The 17174-nt window shown below is 52.1% G+C and overlaps 1 protein-coding gene across 6 annotated transcripts in view; it reads left to right on the top strand.

Moving 5' to 3' along the window:
- MYO18B (myosin XVIIIB) overlaps positions 1-17174 on the top strand; it is a 221557-nt gene that overhangs the window by 174009 nt on the left and 30374 nt on the right. For all 6 annotated transcript variants that reach the window (XM_043438083.1, XM_043438087.1, XM_043438081.1 and 3 more), the window contains exon 40: positions 14713-14843. In XM_043438083.1, coding sequence (XP_043294018.1) covers positions 14713-14843 — 131 coding nt within the window. The remainder of the gene's footprint in view (positions 1-14712; positions 14844-17174) is intronic.

Here is a 17174-nt window from a genome sequence, read left to right as displayed (position 1 = left end):
AAGGCAGAAGCAAGCTCCATCTGTCCTTGTTCAGACAATTTGCAGCTGTCCACGGCTGACACTCACCCAGCTGGGCAGCCGAGCCAGGCTTCCTGTTCGCTTTTGGTGGGAGGTGACACGGTCGATGCTGTTATTAAGGTTTGGCAGTGGTTTAGACACACGGCATCCTGCTGGAGGGAGGCTTAAAAACAAACACTCAGGGGGAATCCTTCAGACTCCAGCCTTTGTGAGCTAATTGCTTGGCAGGTGGGGAAAAAAAGATGACTAATGTGACTTCTCAGGAAACAAAAGGAAAAGAACTCAGGAAATAAGATGGTTTTCACTTCTTCCTGAGAGTGTGCCCAAATTTCAAGAGGTTGCACCTAGGTAGCATTGAAATGCTCTCTGCTGGGAATCAGCAAATTTTTTCTGTAAAGTCCACGGTAGTAAATAGTTTAGACTTTTGCAGGCCTTGCTATATCTGTCACAACTGCTCAACTCTACTATAGCACAAAAGCAGTCAGAGAATGAGTCAATGAACAATGCATGTTCCAATACAACTTTATTTATAAACACAGGCACAGGCCAGATTTGACCCAGGGATCCGGAGTTTGCACCTTGTTTGAAACAGAAGTTGAAAGGGTTTCATCAAGTGTTGGGATTTGCACAGCAAACTCACAGACCTACTTTAGAGGTTCCCAGGGGTCCCACTCAGACTTGGGCCCACATGGAGGACAATTTTGCCTGGTTCAGACCACGTGTCTCCCAGGACAGCATCTGGCCTCCAGAGACGGATTGAGAGGGGGAAGGAACTTCGAGGGGCTGCCCTGACATGTTCCCTGGCACTGGGAGAAAACCTGAGGGAAACCAGTGAGAGGGCATTGGACCCATTCCTGCCTTCCTGAAGCCCTGGCCCCCTGAGCCGAGCAGGAGATGACCCTAAGCACCTGCAAGGGCAGGCCAGGCCGACCCGGGAGAGCCCGGGGCCCCGCTGCGAGGTAATGAGTCTGTTCATCCCAGAGGCTGGTGCCACTGGGCTGTAACCTTGAGATGTGCAGGGAAAAGAGACAGCGGAGAGCTTGGCGGTTGTGTTTCTTTCCTGCTGGGTCAATAAATGAATAAATGGACCGTGAGCGGCCAAGTGGCTGTTGTAATATTAGATTCCATCAAAAGGAAGATCACAGAAGTGCACGGAGGGAGCTTCCTTCCACGTCTCCGTGTCTCCCGGCTGGGAGCCGGGCTTGCTGTTGTCGCGGTCTGAGCGGAGGGAGGCGGGGAGGCCAGGCGCTGACACGTACTGCCTGTCCACGCCGTGGCCCACCTTGTGCCCGTCTCGTTAAATCAGCACTTCGAACCCTGTGAGCGAGGTGGTATTTTTTATCTTTCTCTCTCACATTTTAAAGAGGCTTGCAGAAGGTGAAGTGAGCCTTGCAGCTCAAGGCTGGATGGCTTGGCGACAGTACATGTAGTCAGTCTCTTAGGGGCCAAAACCTGTGCTCTCAGTCAAAATGCTGGTCTTTCTCAAAGCTCGAGTGCCCACGGATCACCCGGGGCTGTTGTTAAAATGCCTGACCTGAGTCAGCAGATTGGGGACAGGGCCTGAGAGGCAGCGTGGTGATGCACGGACCTCGTGGGAGTGTGGCTGCCAGTGCATCACACCCTCTCCTTGTTCCAGAGCCGGTGGAGTCACCAGTTGGGGAGCTTTATGTTTTTAGGATGAGGTCACACAGCGAGTGGGAAGTGGTTTGTTCAGGATTCAAGTCCACATCTGTCTCATCCGGAGTCTGTCTTCTAAAGTCTCTCCCCCCTGTTACGCCTTTAGGTTGGCCCTCAGCCGGGGTTGATTTTGCCCCTCGTGGAGTGTTTGCAGTATCTGGAGACATTTTTGTTTGGCACAACTTAGGGACAGGGCGCTGCATCCGTCTAGTGGGTTAGAGGCCAAGGATACTGTCTCTCAGTATCCTGAAATGCCCAGAACCACTCTCCTCTCCCCGCAACAGAGAATCGTGTGGCCCCCGACGACAATAATACTGATGTTGAGAAACCCTGCACTTGAGCTCAGCCTCCTTCAGTCCAGAAAATCAAATCCATCCAGAGCCCCTCTCCAGAGAGCACGTAGTGCCCTTGAATTAGAGGAGTCAGCATTTGAAAGCATCCCACAAAAGCGGCATGAACCAGCCAGGATCATAACTAACAAAAACACCCATTTCCCAGTCAGTGGGTGGAACTTCCCACTACTCTGAAATGAGGCCAGGGTGTTCAGGTCTCTGTCACATGCTGTTGCCTCAGCAGATGGAAGTCAATCAAGTCTAGAAATGACTATCTTAATCTCCGGTCATTATCACGCCTGGCTGCCCAGGGTTGATCGGTGCCTTTTGCTGTTTGTATCACCCCCGCCGTTTTCTCTGACAGTAGCCCCCCGACCTCCACCTGTTCCTCGGCCAGACGGCATTGACTCTGGTCCAAGCCCAGGGAGGGCCAGAATCCAGCATTGATCGCCAATACCAATAACTCTGGTCTGGGTTTTTCCTGATCAATTCTTGGTGAGACTGTATCTAATAATACGAGATTATAGATGAGGGTTGATTTACCTAGGGAGAGGGGCAGGAATTGCTTTCCCCACTTACTTACCCCAGTTCATTCATGATGGTACTTTGGTTTGTTGAGAACGCCAGCCGGGGCTTTGGTCATGATGAAACCATCAGATGTGTCTGAAAAAAGATCTGAAGAAGGAAGCAGTGTGATAAATAACATTTCGGATGCACCCAGCTCTTCACAGTTTACAGAGTACCTGAACGTGCGCCGAGCCTCCCAGTGCTCTGTGTTGAAATTGCTGCCTCCCATGAGGTTGAGGGGACAGACTCGAGGGTGTGCGCATTGGTACCTGGGGAGCCGGTGCAGAGGCGGGGGCCGTTTCCAGCTCTCGAGTCCTGTGTGGGGCTCAGTCTCTCCCCTGTGCCGACCCTTGCTGGCTCTGCCTGCCAGGCACAGCTGGTGGGATGTGGTCCTGTTTTTTTGGTCACTGCTGACTTGGGTATCAATACCCAAGCCCTTTACTCCCAGCCTGCCTTCCGACTTCTGGATCTGTAGGCAGTGTCTGCAGTCCCTGGCCAGGTCTCTCCTGGGATGTTCTGGACTCCTCTGGGTGCTGACAGGGGTGAGACCGAACTTCCCCTGAGGGGTTGGCACATTGGCAGTGATGGTTCTGTCTGAGAGCAGGAAAGAGGGATGATGTTTATCGAGCATAAAATTTACTATGTTTTATGCAACATTTCAAGTGCTTTCCATCTGTGAATCCTCAGCTAGACCCACAGCGCAGTGGGGCTATAGCACTCCCACTTTACAGATGAGGAGACTGAGGGTCAGGGAGGTGGGGGGCAGACTGCTCACTGTCATGCTAGAAGTGGTGGAGCTGGGTTGCAAGCTCTTGTTTATGTCAGTTGAGGACCCATGGTGATAAGACTGCATACTGCCCCCACTGTCAATGTAGAAGTGGGAGAATTTAAAGCTGAAGCATTTATGGGATGGTTTCTAAGTAGTTCCAAGTACTGCTTTAGGCATTTGGGATATTAGGCTAAGTACAGCCCTACTCAAAGGAGCTCAATATAACAGGAAATCAGAAATTAATTACAGTCTCGTGGGGTGTGTGTTTAACCCAGGGACTTGTCCCAGTGCCCAGAGATGAAAGTGACTGATTCTACCCAGGAGAGCCAGAGAGGTCATCCCGAAGAGGTGGCTGTGGAATGGGTCTTGAAGGATGAATAGGAGTTAGCTTGTCAGAGCAGAGAAGCACATTCCAGGTGGAGGAATGGCCGGTACGAAGGCACGGAGGCGTGAGGGCACAGCACGACTGGGTGCTGGTGAAGACTGTGGTGCTTACTGGTGTGTGGGTGCAGGGCGTGGGCGGTGGCAGGAGAGGGACCTTGGAAGGTGGGTTGAGAGAAAGACTCCGGAAGGCTTGCTCAGCTCAACTGCACAGTCTGGACTTGCGGAAGTGAAGAAGCACTGGGGCTCTTGAGCAGGAGAGGACTTGATCAGATTAGAAAGATTCTCCCCTAGATGCTGCGTGGAATGTGGGTTGGCGAGGGGGCTGGATTGAAGAGAGAAGGGCCAGTTTAAGGCGACGAGAAGCCTCAGGAGATGGTGATGGACGCTGGGTTTACAAGGGGATGGAGAGCAAGGGAAAGAAGCAGAGACCAGCCCACTGTGTTGATAAGATTCTTGAGGCTCAGCGGAGGGGCCAGGGGTACATAGTAATAAGTCGTTCTCACACTTCGACATCTTTGGATAGAAATCCCAGAGGCCAGATGAGAAGTTACAAAGTCCGATCTCTCCATGTGTGCAGTCACGTGGGGTCGTGGGCTGGGGAGATCTATGAGCTTCATTTCCATTTAAATTGAAATAAGACATGTCAAAGGTGGCCTGATAATTACTGCCTGGAACAATGGCTCTCTGATGCGGGAAGCACAGTGTCGGTGTACTCCGTACAGAGAATTTCTCCATCTGAGACTTAATTACGCTGATATAATTATTCGTCTGTCAGGAAAGTCGGGTGGCACAGATATGTCATATTTGCGTTGGAGCAGAAAAAATGAAAAGCCTCTTTGGCTTTTTGCAGGAGGCAGTGGGTGGGCGGCCTTGGGAAGTGGGGAGCAGGGTGTTTGGAGTTCAGTCCAGGTCGGGTTGCCTGTCTGCAGCAGCAGGTTTTGTGAGGGCCCCCTGGGTGTCAGCCTCAAGAGGGCTGGACTCCGGTGACAGTTCTGTGCCCCTTCCTGAAGATGCTGTAGGAGAAGTCAGAGGCTGGGGGTGATTCTAGGGCTGGGAGAGCTGTGAACTCTGAGTAGTTAGAACTGTAAGGAACTTTAAAGAAGTTTTACTGGCAAACCTCGTGACCCTAAGATGCACAGCAGAGTTGCCTGCTGGTGTCTCCAAGCCTGATCACACTGCCTTCCCCCATCCCATCCTGCCAGCCCCAGAGACCCTCAGCCACATCCCTCTTCTGTGTGTGAGGGCCTCCTGCCTTCTGCCACGCCCCATCCGTCGGGGGAAACATGGGGCCCAAAGCATCAAGTACAGAGCCCACTTCTCAGACTGCAGCCCCAGCCCATAGCACCGTTATAACCCAAATAGCTGCAGCCGGGGCTTAGGCAAAAAGTGGCTTTATCCAAAGTGTGGGAACAGAGAAAGGAGAGAGGAATGCTTGCTGACCCAGGTGAGATGACCTGGGTAGGACTGGCTCAAGTTCTGCTTCTGCTTCTGCCACCCTGGGGCCCAGCAACCGTGGCCAGGTGGCGTCCTGCCCTGAGCTCAGCCTGGGCCCCTGGTGTGTGATGTACGTGCCCGCGGATCTTTGCGTGCTGCTTGGATGTGCATAGTGAGTGCACCTGAGACTGTCTACAGCCCAGCTCTTTATCTCCTAGATTTTTTTTTTTTTAATTAGTTGGAGGCTAATTACTTCACAACACTTCAGTGGGTTTTGTCATGTCTCCTAGATTTTGAACAGCCCAAGTCACCTAAAATATTAACTTTTCAGAAGGCGATAAAGACTCTCAGGCAATAGCTGGGGGCATTTTAAAACAATCAGCCTGAAACTTGGGAAGGGAAGGGAAGGAAAGACAGCAAGCAGGCGCCCAGAGCCGCGTGCTCTCTTCTGCCTGGAGATTAGTGGAGGGTCCTGGCGGGCAGCTGTGGGGGGCGGGGGGGCGGTGGTGGGGGCAGGCGCCAAGGTCCCCTGCTGTGTAACTCCATTCTGCCTTTACTATAAAACTCTTTTACCCGATTGTGCATCAGATAGATGTGTCTGTACACACCTGTAGAAGTGAACACAGGATGGGAATATGGCAACATAGTCGTTAAGAAGGATTGTCCCCCAGGAAACAGACTTAAGGGCATTTTTCTTATATTTTTTGACCACGGATCGAACCTGTACCCTCTGCAGTGGAAGCACAGTATCTCAACCACTGGACTACCAGGGAAGTCCCAAGGGAAATTTTTAGTTTTTTTGTTTTTTTTTTAAATATATTTTCTAAATTCTCTTTAGTGAACCCTATTAGAACCAAAAAAGAAAGGAAACTGTGTCTCAAAAAAAAGAAAGAAAGATCCCACGATGTTACATTAGTTTGTTCGGTTTGCCGTAGCCCAGTGCCACAAACCAGGTAGCTTGGTGAAACAGCAGCGTATTGTCTCACGTTCTGGACATAAGAAGTCTGAAATTAGCATGTTCACAGGGTCTTGCTCCCCTAAAGGTGCCAGAGAAGAAACTGTTTCGTGAATTTGACCTGGCAGTTTGCTGGCAACTTTTGATGTTCCTACTATTCTAAATGCGTCCCTCCAGCCTTCTGTCTCCACATAGCGCTCTCCCTCTGAGCCTTCACTTCGCGAGCAGCCGCCATATCATGCGGACACTCAGGCAGCCCAGCAGGGCCCTCACGGCTGGGGACTGAGGCCTCTAGCCGATAGCCTTGTTGGTGAACTTTCTTGGGAAGGACTTTCCAGCTTCAGGGAGGCCTTCAGACCACCGTAGCCCTGGCTGACATCTTCACTGGAACATCATGATAAAACCTGTATGAGTTTCCCATCACCATTACAGCAAATTAACACAAACTTCATAGCTTTAAAATGACACCATTTAGTCTCTGTTAACGATAAGGTCAGAAGTCCAAAATGAGTCTCACGGGGTTAAAATCAAGGTGAAAGGAGGCCTGGCTCCTTCTGGAGGCCCCAAGGAATGACCTACTCCTTGCATCCTTCAGCTTCTAGAGGCAGCCAGCATTTCTTGGCTTCTGGCTGCATCACTCCAATCAGGGATTCCATCATTACATCATTGCTTTCTTCCCCATGGACCCCCCTCACCTCCCTTCTATAAGGACCCTTATGGTTACAATTAGGGGCCACCCAGAATATCCACAGAATCCAGGATAATCCATCTCAAGATTTTTAATTTAGTCACATCTGCAAGGTTCCCCTTGCCATCCAAATCCAACATATTCATATGTTTTGGGGATTAGGATGTGGGCATCTTTGGGGGCCTTATTCATCCTCCCTTAGACCATGAGTCAGAACCACATAGATAAGCCACCTCTGAATTCCTGGCCCACAGAAAACCATGGGAGATAATGAATGATATTTGATATTTCAAAATGACTAGGTGTTGAGGCAATTTGTTATATAGCAATAAATTACTAACGCAGACTGGAGGTTGTAATCTAGCATTTGGTTGTAACACTTGGCACTCATAATTCTGGATTTATTGCAGTGTCTTCCTTGAAATATGCAAGTAGAGAAGTGTACAAATCGCAAAAGTATACGTTGGATGAATTTTTTTTACAGACCAAAAACACCCTCGTCTGTCTTTAATAACAAAGCCTGGGATGTAGCCCAGATGCTTTTGTGCTCTGTACCAGTAATTCTCCTGTGTCTTCTCCGATTCATTCTCACCCCTTTTCTGCTCTGAACTATAGGAAGCTGTTTTCCCAGCTTGCCTTCTGGTAAGTTCGGCCAGTAGAAGGCAGTGACGGACAATAGAAAGATAAGAGGAGGAGAAGAACCAAGGTGTTCTCCCTCTCTCATGCTACCTTGAGGAGGGGGCAGCCCTGGCCACAGCTCAGGCTCTGTAAGCCCGTGTCCTTTTAGGGACCCTCCTCCCTGACAGCAGCTCCCACTGGGCGGCCCTGCCGTTGCCCGACTTCTTGGCTTTTCCTTCCAGCCCTAGGTGAGCAGTACCTTCCTGCTATTGCTAATCTCTTCTGGCTTCTCATCTTCTCCATCACCTGGAAAACCAAGTCCCTATATTAAATTCCTCTGGTTGAATGATCTAGAGTGATTTCTATCTTCCTGACTGATACAGGCTTCCTTGGAGGCATTACATTAAATCCTTCTGACTTCAACAAAAAAAGCATCAGGTTCATAGAATTCATTTTCTGAAAAATGAGGCTATCCTCACTATACAGTCCCTGCAGGTTTCATATTTTCAAAGTCTTCACTTGGAAAGAAGGAAACGGGAACGTTTGTTACGTATCAGGTGCAAGCCACGGTATGAGGTATACCAGTTGTATGCAGTTTTACACTATTTCACTTGTTCCTCACAGTACTGTTTGTGTGGAGTAATACTGTCATTTTAACAGATGAGAAACTGGAAGTCAGAAAGTGTTGGTGGCTCTCCAGAAGTCACACGGCGCTTCACCTTGCCCTAAGGCCAGTGCTTCTCCAGCTGCTCCCGCCTTGGTGGCGGTTTGCATCTCCCCCGCCCCTCCCCGCCCAGCAGGGTGTCTCCCGAGGTGTGGTGGGCTTCAGCTTCCCTCGGCCCCGTAGAGCACCCATCAGTTTCAAGGAGAAATACCCACTACCCCAACCAGCTAATGTAAGTTTCTTGAGGATTCAGGAGGCATTTCCAGGACGATTGAGGTTAATTTGAAGTGTTGGCAGGGTTGGCAGTTCCAGTTGATGCTGGCGGATGGAGCAGAGGGCAGCCCCAGGGAGAAGCACTTAGCTGGATGGTTCAGAGAGTGGTCTCGGGCCCCACATCGCCTGCGATCCATTAGACGTGCCTGCCGCAGGCGAAGAAAAGGGACAGGAGGGCTTGTGAGATTATTTCCTGCCCCTTTGGAAACAGGTAGGCCTGAGCTTGAACCTGTGCGTCACTGTCCAGCTGGGTGACTTTGGGATCTCTGACGAGTCACTCTGTGTCTGTCACATCATTAAAATACAGTAAAAGAATTTGCAGGACTGTTTTGAAGAGAGGGTATTGCCTCGTGGCAACCAGCTTCTCCCTAGCCCTGCTTCCAGGTGGAGATTGGGCTCCTTTTCATGAGCTTCTCCTGTTGCGGAGGGCGGGCTCTAGAGCATGCAGGCTCAGTAGCTGTGGCACACGGGCTTCTTTAGTTGTGGCACGTGGGCTTAGTTGCCCAGCGGCAGGTGGGAGCTTCATCTCCCAACCAGGGATCAAACCCAAGTCCCCTGCATTGGAAGGCGGATTCTTAATCACTGGACCACCAGGGAAATCCCCACAGTCTTAAATAAGGGAATCTGGCGCATCATTTGGGGTTTCTAAGGGGCGCTCCAGCTCTTTCTCAGAGCGGGACTGAACACGTCCTGCCAGTGCTCACGCCATTGTCCTTAGGGCTTGGGGGCTCTTGCCAGGACACAGCGCACGGGGCCCTTCCTCCCAGGCACGTGACCTTTGCACAATTTAAGTGAAATGGTGGTGGTTCCTCAAAGCTCACCCCGGAGGTAGTAATTCCGCTGCGACTTCGTTGTAGTATTCTTGGGTTACTTTTTATGGGTTTCTATTGTATATGGCTCTGAGGGTTCTTATAAAGATGATGTGAGAGAAGGTTTTGCAGACACTCAGCACCATGCCTGCCCATGTGAGAGACAGAAATAAATACGTTCATTTATTAATTATTCACAGATACTTGTTAACTACATGCTGCATGTCAGACTGGGAATACTTGTGTGTGTATCTATAAATACACATGTGCACACACATTCACACATATACACATTTATATATATTTACATTTATGTTTTCAGATACTATATGCATACGTTATATAAACATGCATTTTGTATATATTTCTACAGCTTATGTATGTGTGTATAATTTCTTTAACACCAGTCTCTGTAAATAAAGTTTCCATTTGTCTTTAGCACATCAAAAACGAATAGCAAGATGATTTCTCACCAGGTGTGGGGGATGTTTCCAGATAGTCTGCTCTATGCTATAAACTGTGCTGTGCTATGCTTAGTCGCTCGGTCATGTCCAACTCTGTGGCCCCATGGACTGCAGCCCGCCAGGCTCCTCTGTCCATGGGATTCTCCAGGCAGGAATACTAGAGTGGGTTGCCATGCCCTTCCCCAGGGGATCTTCCCAACCCAGGGATCGGATCCAGGTCTTCCCAACTGCAGGTGGATTCTTTACCATCTGAGTCACCAGGGAAGCCCATACTGTAAACTCGGTGAAATTAACTTTGGGAAGCCTTGTGGGATACCCCCCAAAAGTGAATAAGGCAACCTCCAGAGCCGCAGAAAGTGACATATGAGAGTCCCGTGTGTCTGCAGACAGGAGAGGGGCCTCTGAAGGCGGAGATGCCCTGGGCAGAGGAACCAGACAACGGTTTTAAATATTAGCCTCTAATTGAACCTCACAAGAGGAGACGATGTTAATTGCAGCCACTAATTATTGTATGAACTGCTCCCTACGTGAGCAGCTCCACACAGCATGTTCCAAGGGGAGCAGCCTGGGCGTTTAACAGGGTTGATGAGTCTCTTCCACAGTGCGAGGGCGGCCAGCACACATACATACCACGTGGTCTTGTGTTGGTGTCTCTATGCATGGTGTGTATTATGTGCAGCTAAGCGAGTATCACCCTGTCCCTCCTTTATTCGCCTCTTACAGTCATGCAGTAACACCGTTCACTCAATCCTAAGACATCTTGAGTGCCTGTTCTGTTCCAGACTCAGCAATACAGGTAGATTTGGGCCCTAAAAGAATGATGCTCTGCGGAAGTTAGGAGTTTGTCTATACCTCCTGCACCTGGGTCAGTGCTGGCGCATAGTTCATGCTCAATGTTTGTTGAATGAATGATATGTAATATGCATACATACATACCTATATATATATAATGAATATATACGTTATGTCAGTGTTTTATGTCTATTACAATGTATGTATCACTCCCAGGTGGCGCCAGTGGCAAAGAACCTAATGCAGGAGATGTAAGACACGCGGGTTCGATCCCTGAGTCAGAAGATCCCCTGGAGGAGGAAATGGCAACCCACTCCAGTATTCTTGCCTGGAGAATCCCATGGACAGGGGGGCCTGGCAGACTGCAGTCCATGGGGTTGCGAGGAGTCAGACACGACTGAGGCTCCTGAGCACGCAATCACTGTGTTATGGCTACAGAGTAATGTGGACATACGGGTTATTCGTTAGTGGGTTTCTGCTGGATACATCTTACTATCTATATAGTTCTGTAACCTAATTTTTCCTCCAGCTTCTTCCTGCCCCATGTCCCTAAAAAGAGAAAATCACAGAAGACCACAGGCTTACCCTTGGCCTCAGAACGCAGCCTCACTTGTGTAGCAGCAGTCCTGACCAGGCGCTGCTCCGGGGGTGGAAGAAGGCCCGGCCCTCCCTGTGCCCTCTTCTCCTGGTGCCCCCCTCCCGTGTCTCTCGAGCTGTCTCTGGCAGGGGCTGGTGGGGCCGCCGCATCCGCGTCGCCTAATGACTGGGTTTCTGCAATCAGCAGACTCCCTGCTTTTCGAGCTGAAGCAGGAAAGGTGCGCTGATTGCTGATGACACAGACTCTGAATTTCCCAAATCCGTCTTGGCAGGTTTCCACTGAGCATGGTGTGCGCCCCCAGGCAAATTGGAGGGTGGAGCCCAGAGGGCAAGGGGCGTGGTGGAGAGTGAGGGGGGCAGCAGCAGGTCCCCGGAACCACCTGCCTCGTCCGTCTGTGGATGGTTTTCTTGCTCTCGACTCTCCTTGCTGTCTGTGTAACTCACCCTTTAAGCTGCCCTTGCTTTCCACCCCTGCTTCTCCTCTGCAGGTGGTGAAAAGCCTTCAGAGGCCTGCATTCCAGCCTCCTTATCCTCTGTGTGACCTTGGCAGACCACCCCAGTGCTGTGGGGACACCCACCCGGTTGCTGCTTGTTCTCCTCTGAGAATTAAAAGACAGTAACGTCACTGCTGGCCAAGCCTTTCCTCTCTGCCACGCTCATTCTATGCTCACAGCAGCCCTGCCAAGGGGCCCCTGCTGCCTCCATTTTACCCATGGGGATCAGAGAGGTTGAGTAACTTGCTGATGGTCACATAGCCTGTAGGTGGGAGAGATGGGATCTGAGCCCAGGCATCCTGGCTCCAAGAGCCTACTTTCATGATCATGATAGTGCGGATCGGACCCACCTCAGGTCCCCACTTTCTCTCCTCACCTGCTTAGTCGCAGCCCAGAGCACCCCGTCCCTCTCCTCTGTCCTCCAGGAGGCCCCTGCAGGTCAAGGCCGGAGGACCTTGTTGTTCCCTCTGCATGATGTTGACATGGGCCAGGGTCACCCAAGCACAGCTGGGAGGGGCCATCTGGGCTCTTCTCACTTGGCTCATGTGGCACGAGGGCCTCACCTGGGAACCAGGACCGGGCTGCCTGGCTTTGTGGTCCCTCGACTGTGTGGCCTTGGGCGGGTCTTCTTGCCGCCCTGCTGCTCGTCTCTAAAAGAAGCCTGGCATGGCCCCGACGGGGCCTGTCTTACAAACACACCGATGCCTCGTCCCCTCACCTCCCAGGGACGCTGTCGTCCTGGCCCACTAGCAAGGAGCTGAGCCCAGGCGATGCTCCTGCCGTCTGCTGGGATTGTGTGCCCAGCCGTCTTCCTGGTATCTTGATGAGCTGACAAGCACCCCCTCGCCGTCCCGCAGTGTGCGTTATTTCCTCTGACAGCCCACCAGCCTCCTGCCTGGGGGCCCCCGCCTCAGACCACAGCTCACCTCATCAGCACCGAGATGGGGATTTCACAGCTGGCAGTTTCAATCAGCCGCGATGTTCCACCAGCCCCTGTGCGCACCCCCACACCTCTCCACGCCGCCCCTTCCCTCGTCAGCTGGGCTTGACCCTTCGGCTTCCTTGGCCTTTGCTCACTCTCTCTCTCAAATTGAAAAGGACGCACAATCAAGGAAAAGGCACAGACTTACAATACCGTGGATGAATCAGCTGGCCTGCTATGGGGAGCTGAGTGTGTCCCTGCAAAAGGAGCCCTGGGCCTCGCTGGCATTCCCAGGGGCAGGCAGGCAGAGCCCCAGAAAGATCACTGGCCGGTGAGCGAGGCAGCCTGCCCCGAGTGACTTCCCTGGCCTCAGTTTCCTCATCTGCAAAATAAAGAAAAGCCATCCCAGGCTCAGAGAAGGGCTGTGCTGTTGGTGAGTTTTGGGGAGCTGAGAGCCGTACTTAAATGGACCCACAGTCCCTTAGGTTTTCACCCTTCACACTCTCATCAGTTGGGATATACCTGGTGCCCAAGACAACAGTCAAAAAGCAACTTGACCTAAGAGCAGCTTGAAGGAAAAATCCTATCCCTCACCCACCTTTGCTCCTATCCGTAAATATTCTCAGCTCTCCACGTGTTTTCCCAACTGCATGTGTGCTGTTTGCATGGAGGCCTGGGCATAATATTTTCTGTTCTTTTCTGCCTCCTCGACACTGTTTCACTAAGGGTTCCCCGCTGGCCCCATCCTAACTGCTAATGTTGACTTCTGTCTGAGAGCATCAGAGTGACGCACTGCAGTCCCCCTGCCAGTCCCCGCGGCTGGGGGACGGGCGGCTCTGAGGCTCTCGGCATCATCAGTAGCTCCACTCCAAGCGTCCTGGGTCCAGAGCCTTGCTCTGCTGCCCGCTTTTTTCATGTTTATTGTTGATGTTACTGTTGGTTTCCCTGGGTCTTCATGGTTGCACACTGGCTTTCTGTAGCTGCAGTGCATGAGCATCTCATTGCCGTGGCTTCTCTGGTTGCAGAGCACAGGCTCGAGGCGCACAGACTTCAGCCTGTGCTTCAAGTTGTGACTCGCAGGCTCAGTAGTTGTGACACACGGGCTTCGTTGCCCTGCGGTGTGTGGGACCTACCCAGACCAGGAGTCAAACTCGTGTCCCCTGCATCGGAAGGCAGATTCTTAACCTCTGGACCAGCAGGGAAGCCCTGCTCTGCCTTTTGACTCCTTCCCTCGCTAGGATTAGCTCCCAGAAGGTGGGTCTCTGGGGTGAACGCAGGGTTTCTCAGGCTGGACACTGGTGACACTCGTGTGACATAATCGGTCCTCGGTGGTGGGGGCTGCTCTGTGAACTGAGGATGCTGGACAGCACCCTTGGCCTCTGCTCTGCGAGAGGCCACCAGACCCCCATTGACAACCAGCAATGCCTCTACACAGCGTCTCCTGGAGGGCAGACTCACCCTCAGCCGACAGTCATTGTGCGAACGGGGAGGAGTGTGTGGAAAACGTGACACGTGGCAGTCAGAGGCTTTCCAGAGAGTCTGGATGAAATCCGGTTAGGGCGGAAAGTATGGATGAGCACAGATGGAGTCTGCTGCATCCGCTCAAGTTCCAGCTTGAGTTCCATTCAAGCCTTTGCTCCCCCAGGCCTCATCTCTTCATCTGTGAAATGGGGACAGTGATAGAGCTTCGTGCCAGGCTCGTGAGCAGTGAGTGAAGGCAGGGGCCCTAAACACTGAACGCGGCGCTGGGCGTGGAAAGGTCTCAGTACACTTCAGTGGTGCTGGCCAGCTGCAGAAGGAGCCCTGCTGGGGTTTCTGTCTTTGCCCGTGCTGCCTTTGAGGGCGGTGGGAGGGCTGGGGGAGTCTGGGTGACAGAGTAGAGAGGGACCTGCTCTTCTGCCCTCCCACCAACCTCCGCCCACATCCATCCCTGGGGCAGGACTCAGCCTCCAGAACCGGCCTCAGCAGCTCTCCTGGGAAACATCACTGAGTCTTATGTCCGCCACCCATCCAGGGCATCCTGTGTGGGGTCGCGCAGGCCGGGTCCAGCATTCCTGCTGTGCGTGAGCGCCTGAGGCATCTGTTCCTGCTCTGAAATCTGCAGCATCTGTCTGAGGCTCCATAAGCCCTTCCTTAGAGAGAGGATACCCACCATGTCACAGGGACCCGGTGAACACCAGGCTCCTCCCCAGAACTCTCGTAGGTGAGTGGGGGTCTCGCCCAGGGCCAACGTGTGCTGTGGTCTCTGTCCCCAGGAGAAGTACGTGGAGGAGCTCGCCGCAATCAGACAGACCCTGCAGACTGACCTGGAGACGTCCATCCGGCGGATCGCCGACCTGCAAGCAGCCTTGGAGGAGGTGGCGTCCAGCGACAGCGACACAGAGAGGTAACCTGTGAGGGGCAGGCGGGGCCGGGCACGGCAGCCGGGCTGCGCCCTGGGGGCTCTGCGGTCTTCAGCGGACAGGGCTCCCCTCTCCAGTCTGGGGTTCCGGGGACTCAGGCGCGCTGGGGGCGGGAGGACAGCTGGCCGGCTTGGGCGAGCAGAGGCGGGATGCTCCCCGCTGGTGGTACCGTCCTTGCTGAGGTCCTGGGCTGGTGACCGCTGCTCAGAGGCGTGTAGCCGCCGACTCCCCCGTGAAGGTGTTCATTCTCAGCATCAGTGTGACACAGACACAGTGGACTCGCCGTGTTCTGGCCTCTAAATGAAGGGCTTTATCTAAAAAAATGCTCAGTTTGTGCAAAAATAGCTTCCACACCAACATCCTGAGGATTTCTACAATGTCCCACTAATGTGCACAGCTGCGAAATTGCTGGTAAAATGGCAAATCCTGATCCTGCAGCCGCTTCCCAGCTCATGGTCACATTCAGGGTCCCCGTCCGCCCCCACCACCAGTTTTATTAGTCATGACAGGACCGACGTCTGTAATTACAAACCCCTGGCACCAGTACTTCTGCTCCGTGCTTGGGCTGGCTTCTCCGTTAATAGAAATGCTGGAGCTTTTGCATTAATTATAAAAGGAATTAATGACTGTATATACTAGTATTGAAGGTTTTTTACAAATGGGCAAAACTTTTAAACCATTTTTGCTTGCACAGAAGTAGATTGCTTTTCTAATAAACAGTAAAAGTTCTAAAAATAACAAGACTGGAAAGAGGCAGAGTCTGTCCTTGGAGGTGCAGGCACAGGCTAGGCAGGTGTGAGAGGGAACCAGGGTCCACGCCTGTGAAACAGCCTGTGTTCAGGACTGTGTGAGGGGTGAGGTGGCCACAGGACCCCCGGGGTGAAAAACGCGCCTTGGACCTGGAGGAGCCCAGGCCGCACATGGGATTCTTGCAGCTAGAAGAGGGGGCGGCTTAGGGAGGGTGCAGGTGCTGCCTTTCAGCCAGCCCGATTTCCAATCAGGGATCCGAGGGTTCATTTTGGCATGACTTTGTTCAAGTCTGTCAACTAGCTGTCTCAGATGGTAAAGAATCTGCCTGTGATGCAGGAGACCTGGGTTCGATTCCTCGGTGGGAAAGATCCCTTGGAGAAGGAAATGGCAACCCAGTCTAGTATTCTTGCCTGGAGAATCCCATGGACAATGGAGCCTGGTGGGCTACAGTTCATGGGTTGAAAGAGTCGGACACAACTTACCAACTAAACTACCACCTGTATTCTTACCAGGGAAGAATCCCCTGGACAGAGGGGCCTGGTTGGCTACAGTCATTGGGGTCACAAAGAATTAGACACGACTGAGTGACTAATATTTTTACTTTCCTCCAGTTATTCAATCTCTTTGAGCCTCAGTCTCTTCATCTGTAAGATGGGTTGATAATAAGAAGTGAAAAACTCCGACCCTGGCACAGACCCGTGTACCTGGCGGGGCTCAGCCATCATCAGTTCCATTCATTCATCCGTGTGATCGGTTCCACCTGTTCCACGCCACACTGAGTTGGGTGTTTGTCTCAGTCCACTTGCTTCTTGTCATCATGTGTCTCCATCTTAGAGATACAGGGAGACTGAATAACTTGCCTGGGGACAGGCGGAAGTTAAAGTCCTGAGGAGTAGAAAGGGGGAGGAGAGCACAGGTCTCTGCCTCCAAGGAGGCCACATTCTGTGTGTGTGTGTGTGTGTGTCCCGGCCCGTGAATACAGTGGACAGACTGATGAATAAAATACTATAGTAGGAGTTACAAAGACAGAGAACACGATGCTTTGATGAATGGCAGGGGGGTACACTTGGCCTCTCTGAGAGGAAACATTGAACTGAAACCTGGGTTGAAAGAAGGAGCCAGAGGTGGGAGCCTGGAGAAAAGTGAGTCAGGGCCGACGAAGAGTGTTCTGGAAGTAAACCCTGACCAGCCTGCCCAAGTGAGATAAACGGAAAAGAGCGAGAGTCTCCTGCTCTTCTTCCTTCCCTCTCTCCCACCTTTCTTTGCCTTTTGAAGTGGCCCACTGTGTCCTCATGAAGTGCCCCAGGACCCCAAGCAGGATCGGCAGCATAACCCATGAGTCCACGGAGGATGAGAACCTGGGGCTTTTTGTTCACAATCAGTTCAGTTCAGTCGCTCACTCATGTCTGACTCTTTGCAACCCCATGGACTGCAGCACACCAGGCTTCCCTGTCCATCACCAACTCCTGGAGTTTACTCAAACTCATGTCCATCGACTTGGTGATGCCATCCAACCATCTCACCCTCTGTCGCCCCCTCTTCTGCCTTCAATCTTTCCCAGCATC

This window comes from Cervus canadensis, chromosome 1, assembly GCF_019320065.1.
Source record: "Cervus canadensis isolate Bull #8, Minnesota chromosome 1, ASM1932006v1, whole genome shotgun sequence".
NCBI lineage: Eukaryota > Metazoa > Chordata > Mammalia > Artiodactyla > Cervidae > Cervus > Cervus canadensis.
This window is presented reverse-complemented; position numbering and strand designations above follow the sequence as displayed.